The sequence below is a fragment of the Hyla sarda genome, chromosome 1, assembly GCF_029499605.1.
Source record: "Hyla sarda isolate aHylSar1 chromosome 1, aHylSar1.hap1, whole genome shotgun sequence".
Taxonomy (NCBI): Eukaryota; Metazoa; Chordata; class Amphibia; order Anura; family Hylidae; genus Hyla; species Hyla sarda.
In genome coordinates, this window is record NC_079189.1 from 244718300 (window position 1) to 244739182 (window position 20883).

At 42.4% G+C, this 20883-nt stretch overlaps 1 protein-coding gene across 6 annotated transcripts in view; it reads left to right on the top strand.

Moving 5' to 3' along the window:
• CERS4 (ceramide synthase 4) overlaps nucleotides 1-20883 on the top strand; it is a 324796-nt gene that overhangs the window by 234950 nt on the left and 68963 nt on the right. For 5 of the 6 annotated variants that reach the window (XM_056569864.1, XM_056569861.1, XM_056569856.1 and 2 more), the window contains one exon: nucleotides 15156-15248. The exons of the other annotated variant lie outside the window; for it this stretch is intronic. In XM_056569864.1, the coding sequence (XP_056425839.1) occupies nucleotides 15156-15248 (93 nt within the window). The remainder of the gene's footprint in view (nucleotides 1-15155; nucleotides 15249-20883) is intronic. 6 annotated transcript variants of the gene reach the window in all.

Genomic DNA, 20883 nt, shown 5'->3' on the forward strand with positions numbered 1-20883 from the left:
AAGATTTCCCATCTTTTTATTCCCGTCTTAACTTTGGCTTCAAGACCTGAATCAAAAAAACTTGAATATGGAAACACACCTTGAGCTATGTTCACACGGACGAATTATCTAGCCGAATCTGGCGAAATGTCTGCTTGGAAATTCCATTGCAATGGGACAGGAAGTTTTCAATGGGATTATGCTGCATTGTGCATGTGGCTGAAACAACTGCTACAGAAACTCTGATTCCAGCCTCTGCAGAAAGAATTAACATGTCAATACTTTCTGCCTAATCTGCTCAGAAATTCATTGCCTGGTCCTAACAGCGCCTGCTATTTTTCTAAAATGTAGTTTGTGTTGCTTTAAGGCAAGGTATCTAAAATCTTTTCTACTGAGGCCTTACCAGCCAGGGTCTCACCAAAAGTACACTGGTCATAAGAAAAAAAAAACACAAAACCAGTCAGCTATGTTGATAAAGAAGATAATTTATCAAGGGATTTAGAGGGGTTTTTTGCTTACAAAAGTCGCACAAAAAGTCGCACGCGCGCCTAAGCAATTTTTTGTGTGACTTTTGTGGGTAAACAAAAAATATTGCTGTACTACAGCTCCCAGCATGCCCTTACAGTGAGGACATACTGGGGGTTATAGTTACAACAGTTTGCGGACGGGTGGTAGATATGCCGGAGGCCGGGGACCGGACCTGGCCGACAGGAATATGAAATTACAGCACTGTAATTTCATATTTCCCAGGCAGACCTGTTATTGGTCCAGACTGCCTAGCCAATCACAGGGGGTTAACCTCTGGGACCCCCACCTATTCTGAGAATGGAGGAAAATTATCCCCCAAATGATAGCACGGTGTGTTTTTTCATTCTCTGTAGCAGGGGTTGTCAACCGTTTGTACGCATATACATTGGCCAGTATTTGTCAGCGCAGAGCGGGGAATGGCCGTGGCAGCTCTCTGTAAAGTACCGTGGCCGCAGCTCCAGCATTTAATCCCTCTGTGCCATTATTCCCCCCCCCCTCCCTCTGATCCCCCTTTGCCATTATCCCCCCCCCTCATCTTAATGCCCTTGTGCCATTATTCCCCTCTCCCTCTGATCCCCTTTTGCCATTATCTGTTAATAATGGCACAAGGGGATTAAGAGTGAGGGGGGAATACTGGCACAAGGAGATTAAGTATTGCATTAGTATAAAGATAAGCACATGCCATTATGAAAATAAGTAATTTTATGACTTATTTTGTCCACGGGTACCCCTCGCATGTACTCCACGCGTGTACCCCACCCTTTGAAGGTACAGTCGCAAAAAAGGTTGAGAACCACTGCTCTATAGGGCTTCTGAACATTGCTGATCTCTGCATAAAGTGGTGAAAAACCCTCTTTGTTTCATAAGAGCCTTTAAAACATAGAATCAAATATATTTTGGATGAAAATTGGATTGGTGCTGAAAAGTGTGTTTACTGAATACATATAATTTCCAGTTTATATTTGGTGAATTGCAAAAAGGCCATAATTATTTTAAATATAAGACTATATGAATTATGTTATGGGTGTGTGAACATATGCCTATAGGTATGTTTAATAAGTCATTTCATGGTTATGGTGCTTAAGCAGGTACGGGTGGCTTCAAAGGATAGGGGGCTGACTTGTAAGCAACATAATGTGAAGTGAATGTGCCCATAATGTCTACTGTTTTACTCACAGTTTGAAGACTTTTTGTGGGGTCCCTCGATACTAACAAATATGGGAGGTGTTGGTGACCAGTGATCAGAGTTTTTATAAAAGTATTTTATTAATCCCAGAAAATTAACATTTAGGATCTGATATAATAATACAATAACTAGTAACTTTTCTGAATGGGATGAATCTTTAGGGTATCAATTGTCCTATGTTACACTGGGTGAGGAAAATCCACACATAGTATATTATTTGTTAACCCCTTAAGGACCCAGGCAATTTTCACTGTAGGACCCGGCCAATTTTTGCTCATCTGACCACTTTCACTTTAACCCCTTAAGGACCGAGGGTTTTTCCGTTTTTGCATTTTCGTTTTTTCCTCCTTGCCTTTAAAAAATCATAACTCTTTCAATTTTACACCTAAAAATCCATATGATGGCTTATTTTTTGCGTCACCAATTCTACTTTGTAATGACATCAGTAATTTTGCCCAAAAATCTACGGCGAAACAGAAAAAAAATCATTGTGAGACAAAATTGAAAAAAAAAACGCTGTTTTGTAACTTTTGGGGGCTTCCGTTTCTACGTAGTAAATTTTTCGGTAATAATGACACTTTATCTTTATTCTGTAGGTCCATACGGTTAAAATGATATCCTACTCATATAGGTTTGATTTTGTCGTACTTCTGGAAAAAATCATAACTACATACAGGAAAATTAATACGTTTAAAATTGTCATCTTCAGACCCCTATAACTTCCGCGTATGGGGAGGTATGAGGGCTCATTTTTTGCGCCGTGATCTGAAGTTTTTAGTGGTACCATTTTAGCATTTTAGTGGTACCATTTTTTCATGATATAAAAAGTGACCAAAAATGCAATTTTTTTGCGCGTACGCCATTGACCGTGCGGTTTAATTAACTATATATTTTTATAATTTAGACATTTCCGCACGCGGCGATACCATATATGTTTATTTTTATTTTTATTTACACTGTGTTTTTTTGTATGGGAAAAGGGGGGGTGATTCAAACTTTTAATAGGGAAGGGGTTAAATGATCTTTATTCACTTTATTCACTTTATTCATAGGGACCTATAACACTGCACACACTGATCTATTACATTGATCACTGGTTTCTCATAGGAAACCAGTGATCGATGATTCTGCCGCTTGACTGCTCATGCCTGGATCTCAGGCACTGAGCAGTCATTCGTCGATCGGACAGCGAGGAGGCAGGTAGGGATCCTCCAGCTGTCCTGTAAGCTGTTCGGGATGCTGCGATTTCGCCGCGGCTATCCCGAAAAGCTCCCTGAGCTAACCGGCATGCTTTCACTTTAGACGAGGCGTTCAACTTTGAACGCCGCGTCTAAAGGGTTAATAGCACGGGGCACCGCGATCAATGCCGCGCGCTATTAGCCACGGGTCCCGGCCGTTGTTAGAGGCCGGGCCCGACCCGCTATGACGCGGGGCCACGCCGTGGCCCCGCGTTATAGATCGGGTGCGGACTCATGACGTACCGGTACGTCATGGGTCCTTAAGGAGTTAAGCATTAATAACTCTGGGATGCTTTTACCTTTCATTCTGATTCCGAGAATGTTTTTTCATGACATATTGTACTTTATGTTTGGGGTAAAAAAAATTCGAAGCTTGCATCATTTCTTGGTGAAAAATGCGTAAAATTTGATTTGAATTTTGCATTTTTTTTTTTACTTTGAAGATCTCTGCTTATAAGGAAAATGAATATTCCAAATAAATTATATATTGGTTCACATAAACAACATGTCTACTTTATGATTGCATCATAAAGTTGACATGTTTTTACCTTTGGAAGACATCAGAGGGCTTCAAAGTAAAGCAGCAACTTTCCAATTTTTCACAACATTTTCAAAATCGAAATTTTTCAGGGACCAGTTCTGTTTTGAAGTGGATTTGAAAGGCCTTCATATTAGAAATACCCCACAAATGACCCCATTATAAAAACTGCACCCCTCAAAGTATTCAAAATTACATTCAAAAGGTTTGTTAACCCTTTAGGTGTTTCACAGGAATAGCAGCAAATTGAAGGAGAAAATTCAAAATCTTAATTTTTTTACACTCGCATGTTCTTGTAGACCCAGTTTTTGAATTCTTACAAGGGGTAAAAGGAGAGAAATCTTCCTAAAATGTGAAACCCAATTTCTCTCGAGTAAGGAAATACCTCATATGTGTATGTGTAAGTGTTCGGCGGGTGCACTAGAGAGCTCAGGAGGGAAGGAGCAACAGTGGGATTTCGGAGAGTGAGTTTTTCTGAAATAGTTTTTGGGGGGCATGTCGCATTTAGGAAGCCCCTATGCTGGCAGAACAGCAAAAAAAAAAAACATATGGCATACTATTTTGGAAATTACACCCCTCAAGGCACGTAACAAGGGGTCCAGTGAGCCTTAACACCCCACAGGTGTTTCACGACTTTTCGTTAAAGTTGGATGTGTAAATGATGCTAGTTTTCTCCCAAATTTTTTCTTTTTACAAGGGGTGATAGGAGAAAATGCCACCCAAAATTTGTAACTCCATCTCTTCTGAGTATGGAAACACCACATATGTGGAGGTCAAGTGCATTGCTGGCGCACTACAATGCTCAGAAGAGAAGGTGTCACATTTGGCTTTTGCAAATCAAATTTTGCTGAAATGGTTTTTGGGGGGCATGTCCCATATAGGAAGCCCCTATGGTGCCAGGAAAGCAAAAAAAAAAAAAAAAAAACCACATGGCATACTATTTTGGAAACTAAACCCCTCAAGGAATGTAAGAAGGGGTACAGTGAGCCTTAACACCCCACAGGTGTTTCACGATTTTTCGTTAAAGTCGGATGTGTAAATGATTTTTTTTCCACTAAAATGCTAGTTTTCCCCCAAATTTTACATTTTTACAAGGGGTAATAGGAGAAAATGCCCCCCAAAAATATTAACCCCATCTCTTCTGAGTATGGAAACACCACATGTGTGGACGTCAAGTGCTTTGCTGGCGCACTACAATGCTTAGAAGAGAAGGAGTCACATTTGGCTTTTGCAAATCAAATTTAGCTAAAATGGTTTTTGGGGGGCATGTCCCATTTAGGAAGCCCCTATGGTGCCAGGACAGCAAAAAAGAAAAACCACATGGCATACTATTTTGGAAACTACACCCCTCAAGGAATGTAACATGGGGTACAGTGAGCCTTAACACCCCACAGGTGTTTGTCGACTTTTCGTTAAAGTTGGATGTGTAAATTTTTTATTTTTTTTTTATAAAATGCTGGTTTCCCCCAAATTTTTAATTTTTACAATGGGTAATAGGAGAAAATGCCCCCAAAATTTGTAACATCATCTCTTCCGAGTATGGAAATGCCGCATGTGTGGACATCAAGTGCTGGTGCACTACAATGCTCAGAAGGGAAGGAGTCACATTTGCAAATTTTGCTGAAATGGGGGGGGGGGCATATCGCATTTAGGAAGCCCCTATGGTGCCAGGACAGCAAAAAAAAAACACATGGCATACTATTTTGGACACTACACCCCTCAAGGAACATAACAAGAGGTACAGTGAGCCTTAACACCCTACAGGTGTTTCACGACTTTTCGTTAAAGTTGGATGTGTAAATGATGTCTTTTTTTTTTCACTAAAATGATAGTTTTCCCCCAAATTTTACATTTTTACAAGGGGTAATAGGAGAAAATGCCCCCCAAAATTCGTAACCCCATCTCTTCTGAGTATGGAAACACCACATGTGTGGACGTCAAGTGCACTGCTGGCGCACTACAGTACTCAGAAGAGAAGCTGTCACATTTGGCTTTTGCACATCAAATTTTGCTGAAATGGTTTTTGGGGGGCGTGTCCCATTTAGGAAGCCCCTATGGTGCCAGGACAGCAAAAAAAAAAAAAAACCACATGGCATACTATTTTGGAAACTTCACCCCTCAAGGAATGTAACATGGGGTACAGTGAGCCTTAGCACCCCACAGGTGTTTGATGACTTTTCATTAAAGTTGGATGTGTAAATTATTATTTTTTTTTCCAACTAAAATGCTGGTTTCCTCCAAATTTTACATTTTTACAATGGGTAATAGGAGAAAATGCCCCCATAATTTGTAACACCATCTCTTCCGAGTATGGAAACACCCCATGTGTGGACGTCAAGTGCTCTGCTGGCGCACTACAATGCTCAGAAGAGAAGGAGTCACATTTGCAAATTTTGCTGAAATGAGGGGGGGGGGGGCATATTGCATTTAGGAAGCCCCTATGGTGCCAGGACAGCAAAAGAAAAAACACATGGCATACTATTTTGGAAACTACACATCTCAAGGAACGTAACAAGGGGTACAGTGAGCCTTACCACCCCCCAGGTGTTTGACTTTTCTGATGTGTAAATTATTTTTTATTCTTATTTTCTACTAAAATGCAGTTTTTTTCCCCAAATGTTATATTTTTACAAGGGGTAATAGGAGAAATGCCCCCCAAAATGTGTAACCCCATCTTTTCTGGGTATGCAAATACCTCAAGGAGTCACATTTGCAAATTTTGCTGAAATGGGGTGTGGGGTGGGGCATACCGCATTTAGGAAGCCCCTATGGTGCCAGGACAGCAAAAAAAACAAAAACGCATGGCATACTATTTTGGAAACTACACCCCTCAAGGAACGTAACAAGGGGTACAGTGAGCCTTAACCCCCCACAGGTGTTTGATAAATATTCATGGGAAGTGGGATGTGAAAATGAAAATTTTAATTTTTTTACACTAAAATGCTGGGGTTACCCCAAATTTAAAAGGAGAAAATGTCATTGTAAATTTGTAAATACATTTCTTTGGAGTAAGGACATGCCTCATGTCTTGGTGTAAACAGCATGCACACCGGTCTCAGAGGTTCCGGAGATCAGTCAGGGTCCTTGAGCTTTGGCTTTCTCCTATGGAGCCAGAACAGTGGGACCCCCCCTCAAGGGGCATTACACGGGGTAAATAACTGGGGTACACTAAATAACTAAAATGGGGTACATGGGACAAAAAATTATAAAACAGGATATGTTCCCAGAATGATGACCCAGAGCATAGCCAAAACTAAAAAATATGCCCACCCCAAACCCTATGCTCTGAATCATCATTCTGGGAATGTGATGTGTGTGGCCGTCCCTAACCTGTTGCCTCAAATACGCACCCGCTCAGGTGGAGAGAGAGCGCTGTGCATTTGAGGCAACAAAAAATGTCCCCGATGACAGTGACTCAGTGACCCATAATAACCATAATTCTTTCAATTTTCACCTTATGAAGTTTAGATGGGACCTTTTAACCATCTTTTTTGTATTTTTTCATGCTTACCCCATTTATTGTACAGTTTCATTATTGTAATAGTATTGACATTCCTGCATGCGGTAAAACCAAATGTTTTGTTTTTGTTTACAATGGGAAAATGGGGTGTTTTGAAATTTTATTAGGGATGAGGCATATTCATATTTATAAACACATATTATTTCATTATTTTATTCACCATTTCTTAGTCCCCTTAGGGGACTATAACAAGCACTTGTTCAATTAATAGTGTTGATCAGTGTAATTGGCAATCCATGGACCTGCCTGGTCCACTAGCTATCCTTATAATAGACCAGAACTGTGCTGGAAGCCTGGTCCTTATATTCTCTAGATCTGCAGGTTCTGTGGATATCAGACCCCCTCTGATTAAAATATTATTACATCAACATTATGACATCACTTACTATGATGGAAATTTTTTTATGTATGGTCCAAAGATTGCATGCAAAATGAACAGGCATCTGCAGCATGCCTAAAGTGTGCCCTAACAGTCAGTATACAGTAGGACGGTCCAAGTTACTCAGGTGCCTGGCTATTATAATAAAACCAGTTCAATTACCAGGGCTCATGGTTTTAACCATCAAACGAGCTTTATTGAAGATTCATGTAATACAAACACAGTATGGAAACATGGGCAAGAACAAAGGATCCGCAGATCCAACAATAAACAAACATTCCAGGTTTACATAGTCAGATAGTAATATAAAATCCACGGAGCGGAATACCCGCATCAAATACAAAGAACATGAAAGGACTCGTGGTATTCAGGTAAGTGGATACATCATTTAAACAAAACATACATACGCCCCCAACCCCCCCCCCCCCCCCCCCCCCGGCAAGCCTCAATAAAGCGTAAAGGTATGGGACATGTTGGGACAGTATGAGGAGGCTAACCATGGTTCCCACAGAGTATTAAAGCCCTCTACCCGATCTTCCCGTATGGCCGACAACTTTTCATTGAACATGATAGCATTAATTCTGTCTATCACTATAAAGAAGTGTAAATCTGCTTTCTGCCACTGCGTCGCAATATGGATGCGGGACGCCATAAGGACATGTTGGGAGAGCTTGAATGTGCGAAATACCATTTGGGAGGGTTTATGGCTCAACAGGCAAAAAGCAGGGGTGCGTGGGATCCGAGCCTCTAATATGGAGGAGAGCATGTCCAGAACCTGCGACCAGAACGATTGCACCACTGGACAGGTCCACCATGTATGGAGCATTGTACCCCTGGACGGGCAGCCCCTAAAACACAAAGGTGAGATTAAAGGATAGATGGCATGTAGGAGTGCAGGGACTTTATACGTGCGGTGAAGTATTTTCAACGATGTCTCCATCAGGGATACCTGCCAACTGCCCCTAGTTATAGCCGTACAGCACTCTCTCCACTGCGACATCGTTAGAGACATATTGGTATCCCTCTCCCAATCCAACATAAATTTCAACTTCGACTCTGCCGGGGGAGAATTAAGGTGGGCATACAGGAGGGAGAGTAAACCCGTTGCAGCAGGAGTGTACAACATATGTCTCTCAAATGAAGTAGGGGTGACGGGTGTGCGATGTGGGATACAAGAGTTATAGTAGGAGAGAATCTGGCGGGCCCTAAAAAACTCTGACATGGGCAACTCGTAGTGTTGGCACAAAGATTCCAGAGTATGCAATGATTGGCCCCTCAGGAAATGGTGCAGATAGAATAAGCCCTTCCCATGCCACCACCGAAAGGAGAGGGGAGTACAGCCAGGAAGAAAGGAAGAGTTAGAAAGAAATGGAAGCAAAGGAGACGGAGTAGACTGCAGGAGATATTTAAAACGGACCTGACGCCAGAGAGACAAAGCATACATCGTAATTTGTGCTGAGGAGGGCAGGCGGGACGCTATTGGGGTATTGGACCACATCAAGACAGACAAAGAGTGCGGAGCAACCAGCACCTCCTCCAGACCTACCCACCTCGGGGCGCCCCTCTTAATATTAATTTGGGCCAATTGAGCGATGCGCGCTGCATTGTAATATTTAAGGAGATTGGGAACCGATGCTCCTCCTAGCCTCTTATTGTAGTGCATTACCGCCCTCCTAATCCTAGGTCTCTTATTAGACCAGATATACTGAAATACTATCTTCTGAAAGGCATCCAGGTCCCCCTTGCTAATCGGTATAGGGAGCGTTTTGAACAAGTATAACAAACGCGGTAATATCACCATTCTAATTACAGTTACCCTCCCCATCCATGATATATATGGGTAGTCCCACTTCGACAGATCCTCTTTCAGCGTTTTATACATAGGGGCGTAATTGGCTTGATATAAGGTGGCGAGTGAGTCGGTTAGCCGAACTGCCAGGTAAGTAAGGCCCCTAGAGGAGTCCCTGTACCCAAAATTAAGTAACACTAACTGTCGAACCCGATCTGACACATTACAAAACATCACCTCCGATTTAGCTGTATTTACTTTCAGCCCAGATACTACGGAGAAAGTATCCAAAACCGAATGCAAGTTGGGAAGAGAGACCAGTGGACCGGTCAAGGTGAGCAGAAAATCATCTGCAAATAGATTGCATTTGTATTCCTTGTCCCCCACCCCCACACCCCTAATATTGGCATTGGATCTTATATGGGCCGCCAGTGGCTCCATGGCCAGGGCAAACAATGCAGGAGACAATATCCAAGGCCAGCGCTAGCATGGGGGTCTTAGAAGTGGTGGACCAATGGATCAGGTTAATAATTTTGCGCACATTATCTGGAGCCTGCCTCCCCGGAACAAAACCCACCTGGTCGGAATGGACCAGGGAGGGCAAGAATCTATTCAGCCGGGCAGCCAAAATGGACGTCAGCAATTTAGTATCTATATTTAAAAGGGTGATTGGCCGGTAATTAGCAGGTTGCAGGGGGTCTCTATGTGGCTTAGGCAGCACCGTAATATGGGCATCCAAAAATTCACTGGGGAGCGGGGCAGGGGTTCTCATAGAATTAAACAAGGCCACCAGATGGGGGATTAAGTGTTTAGCAAATTTTTTATAGTATGCGGACGAAAAACCATCCGGCCCGGGTGACTTGCCATTCTTAAGATGTTTAATCGCATCTTCCACCTCCTCAGCAGTAAATGGGCCATTCATAATCTCCAGAGCGTCAGAATCCAAGGTAGGAAGAGCCAAGGAAGCAAGGTAGGAGGAAACCGAAGGGACAGAGGTAGAAGAATCAGGTGGGGGAGAATACAAAGAGGAGTAAAAGGAATGGAAAGCAGAGTACACCAAGTCCGGGATAGAGGTAGTCAAACCAGGGCGAAGTCGCACCGCATGCACTCTATTATAGGAGGTAGTATTACGTAACATTGACGCCAACAGGCGGTCTGGTTTATTTGCATACCTATAATAAGTGGACCGAGTCCATCTGATAGCTTTGTCCACCTCAACAGAGAGCAATGCATCCAGCTGCACCCTAGTGTGCCTAATCTCAGCATACAGAAACATAGAGGGGGACAACTGATGAGCATAGGTCAGGCGGAGCAATTTAGCTTCTAAAGCAACCCTAGTCGCTGAGCGGTCTTTTTTAAGACCCGTGGCTATAGATATAATCCAACCCCGCATATAGGACTTATGGGCCAGCCACAGCCAATACGGCCCACTTGTTGACCCCGAGTTAACATGAAAGTAATCAGACAGCTCAGTATCTAACTGTGCACTCACCCTGGGAATGGTAAGTAAGGACTCATTTAGCCTCCAGCGGAAAGGGACTGTGGAAGGCTTAGCTAAATGGAACACTGCAAGCACTACATCATGGTCCGACCAGGCACAGGGCACATGTCTCGCATACAGCAGGGAGGGTAGCAGTGGTGTGTTAGCCAATATCCAATCAATGCGTGTATACGTGTGCTGGGATTGAGAGTAATAGGTATAGCCCCTCGCTCTCCCATTGTGTTCTCGCCAAACATCTGCTATGTGCGTGTCACTGAATAGCCCCTGTATCTGTCGCTGCCGGATCCCGGATCTACGAAGCGGGGCGGTATGAGAGCGATCCAAGTCACTGTGGTACACAAAGTTAAAATCACCTGCCCAAATCAGCCAGTCGTATCTCATGGAACCGAGCAGAGAACATAATGTACTAAAAAAAGAAATAGGGTCAGTAGTGGGTGCATATGAGTTAACGACACATAACTGTTTATCATACAATGTCCCTTGCAGTATCACATATCGGCTATCAGGATCAGTGGTTATAGTACTCACATCGAACGGCAGTGCGTCATTAAGAAAAGTAATGACACCTCTACTCTTAGAAGGGAAGGTGGACAGGAAGTAACGTTTGTACGATCTATGAAAAAACCTCGGGTGGGAGGCAGGGGTGAAGTGAGACTCTTGGAGGCATATAATATCAGGGCGTAGCTTTACATAGTCTCTAAATTATTTACTAAGTTTGTGGGGGGAATTAAAGCCCCTCACATTATGTGATATAACCCTACACATTGTGACCAATCAGCACTATGCAGGGGGAGGTCAGGACAGGATCCCATAGATAAACAGAACAATAATGCAAAACATCACCCACCACGGTCAGTAAATGTCCATATAAACAGGCATCCCTCCGATAAGACCTGGAAACAACAAAAAGACAGACAACAAAACACAAACCAAACAGACAAACAATAAAACAAGTCCAAGTGGGAAGTACGGGTCCGGTCCGTCCGGGACCCATCACACTTCCAAGTCCCCTGTAGGGGTGGTGAGGTCACACTATTCCGGCCTATGCGCCGCCATCTGCGCATAGGTCCAAGTCCCATCTGAGGCAAAAAAGTTCAGATGCATAGTTCAGACAGTGAGGCAAAGAATACAGGAAACATACATGAATGGCACCTTGTCAGTTGGATCAGACCACGAGGCTCACGGGGCAAGCAATTGCAGTCCAGTCACTCAGGTAAATGTTCCTAGGTCAGGTGTGCTTCTTAGGCTTGGCAGGCCTGGACACCGGAGTCCAGGTACGAGTGGGACGGCGGACCCTCTGTGGGAGCGGCGGCAGATCCACGGGCTGGATGTTTTTGGCTTTCAGGGCCACAAGCGCTTCTTTCAGAGTGCGGAGCAGGTAGAAACGGACATTTAGTTGAAAGGAGAGGGAGAAAGGGAACCCCCACCTGTATTTCACCTTCCTCTGGATAAGCGCCAATGTTATGGGTCTGAACTCCCGGCGACGTGCGAGTGTGGAGGGAGCGAGATCGGAGTAGAGCTTCGCAGTGGGCGGCAGGCCCGGCAAAACCGCCAAATCGCGGGCAGCAAGCAGCAGCACATCCCGCACCTCCGGATAATGCAATTTTAGGACAATGTCCCTTGGTAGCTCAGCGTTTTTGGGCCTAGCCAGAGCCCTATGGATCCTGTCAAATCTCAGCAGTTCAGGTTCGAGCTGGGGCGCCAACTCAGAAAACAGATCGGTAAGTACCTTGGTGAAGTCCGTAACCGACTCCGGCAGTCCCCTCAGTCGCAAGTTAGCCCTCCGTGACCTGTTCTCCAGGTCTTCCAGCTTGTATTCCAGGGCCGCCATCTTATCTGCCTGTTCGTCCAAGTCCCGCCGATCCACATCCACCGCATCCGCCAGTTCATCTATTTTCGCCTCGTTATCCGCCACCCGCTGAGTCAGCTCCTGGATCTGTGACGAGAACGTGGCTACCGCCTGCAAAAGCTCGGCCTTAAACATCTTCTGTATATTGCGGTACAGAGCTGTCGGCGTGAGGTCATCTGGTGGAGGCAGGGCCTCGTCCTCAGAGTTCTCCTCCGACATAAGGGAGCTCGCGGCGGCCATCTTGGATTTCGCCCCGGTTCTGAACAGGTCAGGAATAGATTGAGAAAGGCCGTGGGAAAGGTTCTGGAGTTTCCTCCTAGAGGAGCGGGAGACACTCATGGTATCCTCGGTGAGCTTGGATTAGCTGAGGAGCCGTGTTAAGGCGCTGAAAATGGCGGTAGGTGCACAGCCGGCACGGAGCTCACATGAGATGCGACTTCCTCAGTGAGCCGCGCGCATGCGCCCCCAGGGCTCATGGTTTTATTATGCTATTCAAAGGATGAAACATAAAGTGTCCCCTTTATTTGTTTATAATCCCTGGAATGGGTTAAACCATTGGATTTCTTAAATTATAGCTGTTCGATTTTGTGCACACATTGCTGTTCTGTTGCAGTACCATTACCATTTAACTCACTCGCAATAATACTACCGTGTTTTTGCCACAACTATATCACAACAAAAACATGTAAACAGTAAGGCCATGTTTACACAGCGGAATGTCCGAGCGAAATCTGCAGAAACAAGGAGCATGCCCATTGTTTCTGCGGAGGCCGAAATCAGGATTTCCACTGCAGCGGTTTCTGCCATGGAAATTTTGGCGTGTGCACGGTGCACCAGAATCACTTTAAAATCAATGAGCCGCCAAGTGGAATATTTCCACGGAATTCCTCTCAGGAATTCAGCCATGTGAACATAGAATAAAAAGTTAGAATCACATTTTGTGGAGTCTCAATGGTTTCTGTCGTTCAGTCACTTGATTTAGTTTAGTCTATTAATTTAGTCTATTAATTTAGTCTTTAATTTAATTTAATTAGCCCAATTTTCATTTTTGCATTTTTGTTTTCTTCTCCTAGTCTTCTAAAAGCCATAACTCCACAGACCCATATGTGGGCTTGTTCTTTCAGTGACCAATTTTACTTTGTAATTACACCTTTCATTTTTACTATAAAATGTACAGCGCAACCAAAAAAATATTTTTTGTGGGGGGAATTTGAAAAGAAAACCACAATTTTGCAACTCTTGGAGAGTTTTGTTTTTATGTAGTACTGTTTATGGTAAAACTGTTATCTTTATTCTTTGGGTCAAAATGATTTAACTTACATCCATGGTTACATGCATTGCTATTGTACTGCTTAAAAAAAAGCCAATGTTTTAAACAAAATAAGTATGTTTAATATTGTCCTATTATGACCACTCTAACTTTCTTATTTTTCCGTATACAGAGATGTTTGAGGGCTTGTTTTTTTGTACTGTGATCTATAGTTTTTATCTGTACCACTTTTTAGTATATGTGACTTTTTGATAACTTTTTATTTCATTTTTTTTTTTGCATGTGATGTTACCAAAATATATTTAGTAAAGTTTATAAAAAAACATTTTTTACACTTTTTTTTCTAAAATGGTCATTTAAATGTTATTGTGTAAAGGGCTTGTTCAAATATTTAAGCTTCTTTTTTACTATTTATGTTACATTTTTAGGTCCCCTTTGGGAACTATTTTATGCATTTGATTGCTATTACTATTTAGTGCTCTGCATTGGCATGGCACTGATCAGTAATATCGGCGATCTACTTCTGCCTCTGTAGGCAGACTATACAAGAAGATCCCTGAAGCGGCACAGAGCAGGAAAGCAGAACCCCGGCCCTCATTTTCAATTGTGCAGCGGGTAGTCCAATGATTGAATGCAAGCACTGCAGCTGCTTTAGATGCTGCGATCAGTTTTGATCACAGCATCTGAAAGTTTACTGGCAGGCATCAGCATGATTGCCGATGTCCACCATTACCGGCGCGGTATCGGCTGCTGATAACAGCCTGGACCTGCCGTCTATAAAGTGAGCCCAGCGCCTACCCTCACTTAGGATGTAAATGTACATTCTTGTTCATTAAAGGAATACTCCGGTGGAAAAAAATGTTTTAAATCAACTGGTGCCAGAAAGTTAAACAGATATGTAAATAACTTCTATTTAAAAATCTTAATCCTTCCAGTACTTATCAGCTGCTGTGTGCTCCACAGGAAGTTCTTTTCTTTTTAAATGTCTTTTCTGTCTGACCACAGTGCTCTCTGCTGACACCTCTGTCCATGTCAGAAACTGTACAGTGGAGGAGCAAATCCCCATAGCAAAATGATCCAGTTTATTTGAAATAAAATTGTATTCCACCAGAATACCCCTTCAAGTACCAAGGCACCAGGATGTACATTTACATCCAATGTCATTAAGGGATTAAAGAATAGGAATGTAGTAGCTTTACCAAATAATATAATAGAATATTGGTAGACACATATTCTGAAAAGTGAAACATAAAGCTAAAAATGTAAACCCTAATGTCCAAAATGTGGTAAAAAAGTCAGTATTATAGGATTTATATTGTGCTTATTTACCCTGTAACTTGTACAGAAAATGAAATATGTTTCTTCTTTTGCTACACAGCCATTTGAGTTCTCATTGTATGGCTATTATATGCTGCAGCTGGGATTTTACTCATCACTGCTCCTTACTTTGGCTTTTGATATAAAGAGAAAGGTATGTGTTTGTGTATTCAAGCTATCAAGACTCTGCAGAACAATCACATATAAAATAAGTTAGAGTACCTCTCATGATCTTGTTAAAGGGGTACTGCGGTGCAAAATTATTATTTTTTTTTAATCAACAGATTTGTAAATTACTTCTATTAAAAAATCTTAATCCTTCCAGTACTTATTAGCTGCTGAATACTACAGGGGAAATTATTTTCTTTTTGAACACAGTGCTCTCTGCTGACATCACGAGCACAGTGCTCTCTGCTGACATCTCTGTCCATTTTAGGAACTGTCCAGAGCTGCATATGTTTGCTATGGCGATTTTCTCCTACTCTGTACAGTTCTTAAAATGGACAGAGATATCAGCAGAGAACACTGTGCTCGTGATGTCTTGTAGAGAGCTCTGTGTCCAAAAAAGAAAATAATTTCCTCTGTAGTATTCAGCAGCTAATAAGTACTGGAAGGATGAAGATTTTTTAATATAAGTAATTAACAAATCTGTTTAACTTTCTGGCACCAGTTGATTTAAAAAAAGTTTTTCACCGGAGTACCCCTTTCAATTTTATAATCCTCCCAGTTCACTGCCCCACCCCCTGCCTTTATTTTTATTATTTGTTCGTTTTCTACCTTGATATTGCTCTGTATTTTCTGCTCGGTCTCATTCAGAGTCACAGACTGGGAAGGGGCATTACCCAGCAGGCTCTGACGTCATCTGAAGCCATACAGGGGAGAACTTCCCTCACTCTGCTACACACAGCCCATTGCAGTTCAGGGTTTGAGATAACCTCTAATTGGATAAGGCTGCACACAGCTCCCTCAGCATTTTCTGCTTTTGGACTTCTGCCAGGCCAGCAGGAGTCCAAAGTCTGTGCAAAAGATGGGGGAAAATGTGCTCTGGACAAGTAGGAAGACACCTAGTGTCACATTTTTTTTCACATTTTTTCCATACAAAGTGAAAAGCAAGAGATATTCAAGTATAAAATACAGGGGTAAGTGGCAGCTTTTTTAAACACAAATAAAACATAGAAAACTTCATTTTTATTAGTACATTAGAACATTTTTTTTTATTTACCATAAGGAGTGCAATAGTAAAAATTAGTTTTAATGAGAGTGCCCAATTAAATTACAGCACATGCACTACCTTCCTTGGTATCACACACAGCAGTGTGTCACACACAGCAGTAAATTGGAAAACTGCAACTGCAGTTTTTTAAGCTAAACCCAGAAGTGGATCCAGCAAGAAAAAGAAGTATAAGTTCTTCCTTTATATTTCCTCTTAAATCCACTTTTGAGTTTGGCTCAAAATTTGCAGTGGTAGTTTAAAAAAAAAAACTGCCATGTGTGACACCTACTTAAAAGTGTTACTGATGTTTAAAACAATATTGCTAATATTCTGTATATTCCCTAAATAGGACTCGTTAACAGTTTACCACTTTTTGGCGAGGTTTCCACTAGGATTTTTTTGGGCAAAAGTAGGGAACTGTAGAATGCCATATCGACTTGGCGTCTTTCAATTTGGCGTTTTTTTTTTAAATTACATTATAATCTTTGTCTCTCCAACATTCGGAAGCAATTGACTTGCAGTCTGGCCACTTAACCTAGTGATGAAGTTTCGGCTGCAGAGAATTCTGCGCAAATATTTAAAATTATACATTGAAAGAATGTCAGTGCATTAGAAATAAATACATTACACACTTACAGTAAAAAAAAAAATGTAAAACATGTTTTGCCTAAAAAAATTCTAAAAACATATATCATGAAAAAAATGAAAAACAACAAATTTAAAAAAGACAAATTAAACAGTAAATAAGATTGAAAAAAATACACATCAAACATTCACCAATCAGTCATTCTGCACCCCGTGCCAACAGTTAGATAGCTTACTTCAAATCAGAATTGGGGTAAGTTTTTTCTTCTTTAGCCCCTTGGGGACGGAGCCCATTATAACCCTAAGGACGGGAGCATTTTTTGCACATCTAACCACTTTAACTTTATGTATTAATATCTCTGGGATGCTTTTACTTATAAATTTGCTTCCAAGATTGTTTTTTTGTGAACTATTTTACTTTATGTTAGTGGTAAATTTACGTCGATAATTGCATCATTTCTTGGTGAAAAATTCCAAAATTTCAGGAAAAATTTGAAAATGTTGCATTTTTCTAACTTTGAAGCACTCTGCTTGTAAGGAAAAGGAACATGTCAAATAAATTACATATTGAGTCACATATACGATATGTCTACTTTATGTTTGCATCATAAAGTTGATATGTTTTTACTTTTTGAAGACATCAGAGGGCTTCAAAGTATAGCAGCAATTTTCCAATTTTTCCCGAAAATGTCAAAATCAGAATTTTTCAGGGATCAGTTAAGTTTAGAAATAGATTAGAGGGTATTTTATGAAAACTGCACCCCTCAAATTATTCAAAATGACATTCAAAAAGTTTGTTAACCCTTTAAGTGTTTCACAGGAATAGCAGCAAAATGGAGGAGAAAAATCAAAATCTCCATTTTGTACACTAAAATGTTTTTGTAGCCCCATTTTTTTTCATTTTTACAAGGGGCAAAAGGTAAAAAGCCCCCCCCCCTCCTCCCAAAACTTGTAAATCATTTTCTCTCGAGTAAGGAAATATCTCATATGTGGATGTAAAGTGCTCTTTGGATGCACTAGAGGTCTCAGAAGTGAAGGAGCGACAATGGAATTTTGGAGAGCGAATTTTGCTGAATTGGTTTTTGGGGGGCATGTCCCATTTAGGAAGCCCCCATGATGCCAGAACAGTAAAAAAAACACATGGCATACAATTTTGGAAACTACACCCCTCAAGGAACGTAACAAGGGGTATAGTGAGCCTTAACACCCCACAGGTGATTGACGAACTTTCATTAAAGTGGGACGTGAAAATGAAAAATGTGATTAAGACTAAAATGCTGATGTTACCCCAAACTTTTCATTTTCACAAGGAGTAATAGGATAAAAAGCCCCCCGAGGGGACCCCCCCCTCATGTGACCCCATTTTGGAAACTATACCCCTCACAGAATTTAATAAGGGGTGCAGTGAGCATTTACACCCCACTGGCATTTGACAGGTCTTTGGAACAGTAGGCTGCACCCCTTATTACATTCTGTGAGGGGTGTAGTTTCCAAAATGGGGTCACATTTGGGGGGGTCCACTGTTCTGGCACCATGGGGGCTTTGTAAACGCACATGGCCTTCAATTCCAACCTAATTCTCTCTTCAAAAGCCCAATGGCACTCCTTCTCTTCTGAGCATTGTAATTCGCCCGCAGAGCACTTTACATCCACATATGGGGTATGTTCTTTCTCAGAAAAAAAGGGTGTTACAAAATTTGGGGGGCTTTTTTCCTATTACCTCTTGTGAAAATGAAAAATTTGGGGTAACACCAGCATTTCAGGGAAAAAAACACATTTTTAATTTTTATGTCCAACTTTAACGAAAATTTGTCAAATACCTGTGGGTTGTTAAGGCTCACTATACCCCTTGTTACGTTCCGTGGGGGGGTGTAGTTTCCAAAATGGGGTCACATGTGGGTGTTTTCTTTTTCTTTTGCCTCTATGTAAAAACCGCTGTAATGATCAGCCACCTCTGTGCAAATCACCAATTTAGGCCTCAAATGTACATGGCACTCTCTCTCTCCTGAGCCATGCAGTTCGTCCGTAGAGCATTTTATGTACACATATGGGGTTTTTCCAAAATTGCGTTAGAAATTTTGGGGGTCTTTTTCTCCTTTTACCTCTTGTGAAAATGAAAAGTATGGGGCAACACCAGCATGTTAGTGTAAAAATTTTTATTTTTTTACACTAACATGCTGGTGTAGCCCCCAACTTTACCTTTTCATAAGGGGTAAAAGGAGAAAAAGGCCCTCAAAATATGTAACGCAATTTCTCATAAGTGTCCCTAAACTGTTGCCTTGAAATACGACAGGGCTCTGAAGTGAGAGAGCGCCATGCACATTTGAGGCCTAAATGAGGAATTTGCAATAGGTGTTTCCCAAACAGGGTGCCTCCAGCTGTTGCAAGACTCCCAGCCTGCCAGGACAGTCAATGGCTGTCCTGCAATACTGGGAGTTGTTGTTTTGCAACAGCTGAAGGCTCCGTTTAGGAAACACTGCCATATGAGAAGTTTTTCATTTTTATTGGGGGGGTGGATGTGTAAGGGGGTATATATGTATATGTAGTGTTTTACTTTTTATTATGTGGTAGTGTAGTGTTTTTAGGGTACATTCGCACTGGTGGGAGATCACAGTGAGTTTTCCACTGGGAGTTTGAGCTGCGGCAGAAAATTTGCAAAACCTGAAGCAGGAAACCCAATGTAAACTCCCGCCCGTTTGAATGTACCCTGGGCCCAAACCTTCAGCTGTTGTAAAACTACAACTCCCAGCATGCACTGACAGACCGTATATGCTGGGAGTTGTAGTTTTGCAAAAGCTGTAGGCACACTGGTGGGGAACCACTTAGGAAACAGACTCTAACTCAGGGATTCCAACTCATGTGCCTCCAGCTATTGCAAAACTACAACTCCCAGCATGTACGGTCTGTCAGTGCATTCTGGGAGTTGTAGTTTGCAACAGCTGGAGGGACACAGGTTTGAATCACTGAGTTAGGAAACAGACTCTAGCTCAGTGTTTCCCAACTAGTGTGCCTACAGCTGTTGAAAAACTACAACTCCCAGCATGAACTGACAGCCAAAAGGCACGCTAGGAGTTGTAGTAATGCAACAACTGGGGAAGAACAGTTTGGAGACCGCAAAGTAGTGGTCTCCAAACTGTAGCCCTCCAGATGTTGAAAAACTCCAAGCATGCCCAGACTGTCCATGCATGCTGGGATTTGTAGTTTTGCAACATCTGGAGTACCACAGTTTGGAGACCACTGTGTAGTGGTCTCCAAACTGTGGTCCTCCAGATGTTGCAAAACTACAACGCTCAGCATGCACTGACTGTCTGGGCATGCTGGGAATTGTAGTTTTGCAACATCTGGAGGGCTACAGTTTGGAGACCACCATATTTTGGCCTCCAAACTGTGCCATTTCAGATGTTGCAAAACTACAACTCCCAGCATGCCCAGACAGTTGGAGCATGCTGAAAGTTGTAGTTTTGCAACATCTGGAGGTCCACAGTTTGGAGACCACTACACAGTAGTAGTATTAGTTGTAGTTTTGCAACTTTTTGAAGGCCACAGTGAAGATCACTTACCAGCGATCTTCACTGCAACCTCCTCCACCTCTGCACTTTCCGGCATGCCTCCTCCTGCTTCCGCTGCCACTCCCATGTCCCCCCACTCTGCCCAGACTTCGATCGGTGGGCAGAGCGGGGGAAAATAACTTTAACCCCCAACTGCCATTGGTTGATCAGTCCTGATCGACCAATGGCAGGGGTAGGAGGAGGTGGCACCCCTGCCACCTCACTCCTATGCTTTAGAATGGTCGGAGCTGTGACAGCTCTGATCACTCTTATTTTCTGGGCGATCGGGTCACCAGTGACCCAATTGGCCCGGAATCTCTGGTCTGAATTGACCAGCGATTTGCGGCGATCGCCGACATGGGGAAGGGAGGATCAGGACCACGCCCCCCCCTCCCCCCCCCCTCCCCCGGCATTTGCATTGGATGTCTGCTGATAGATATCAGA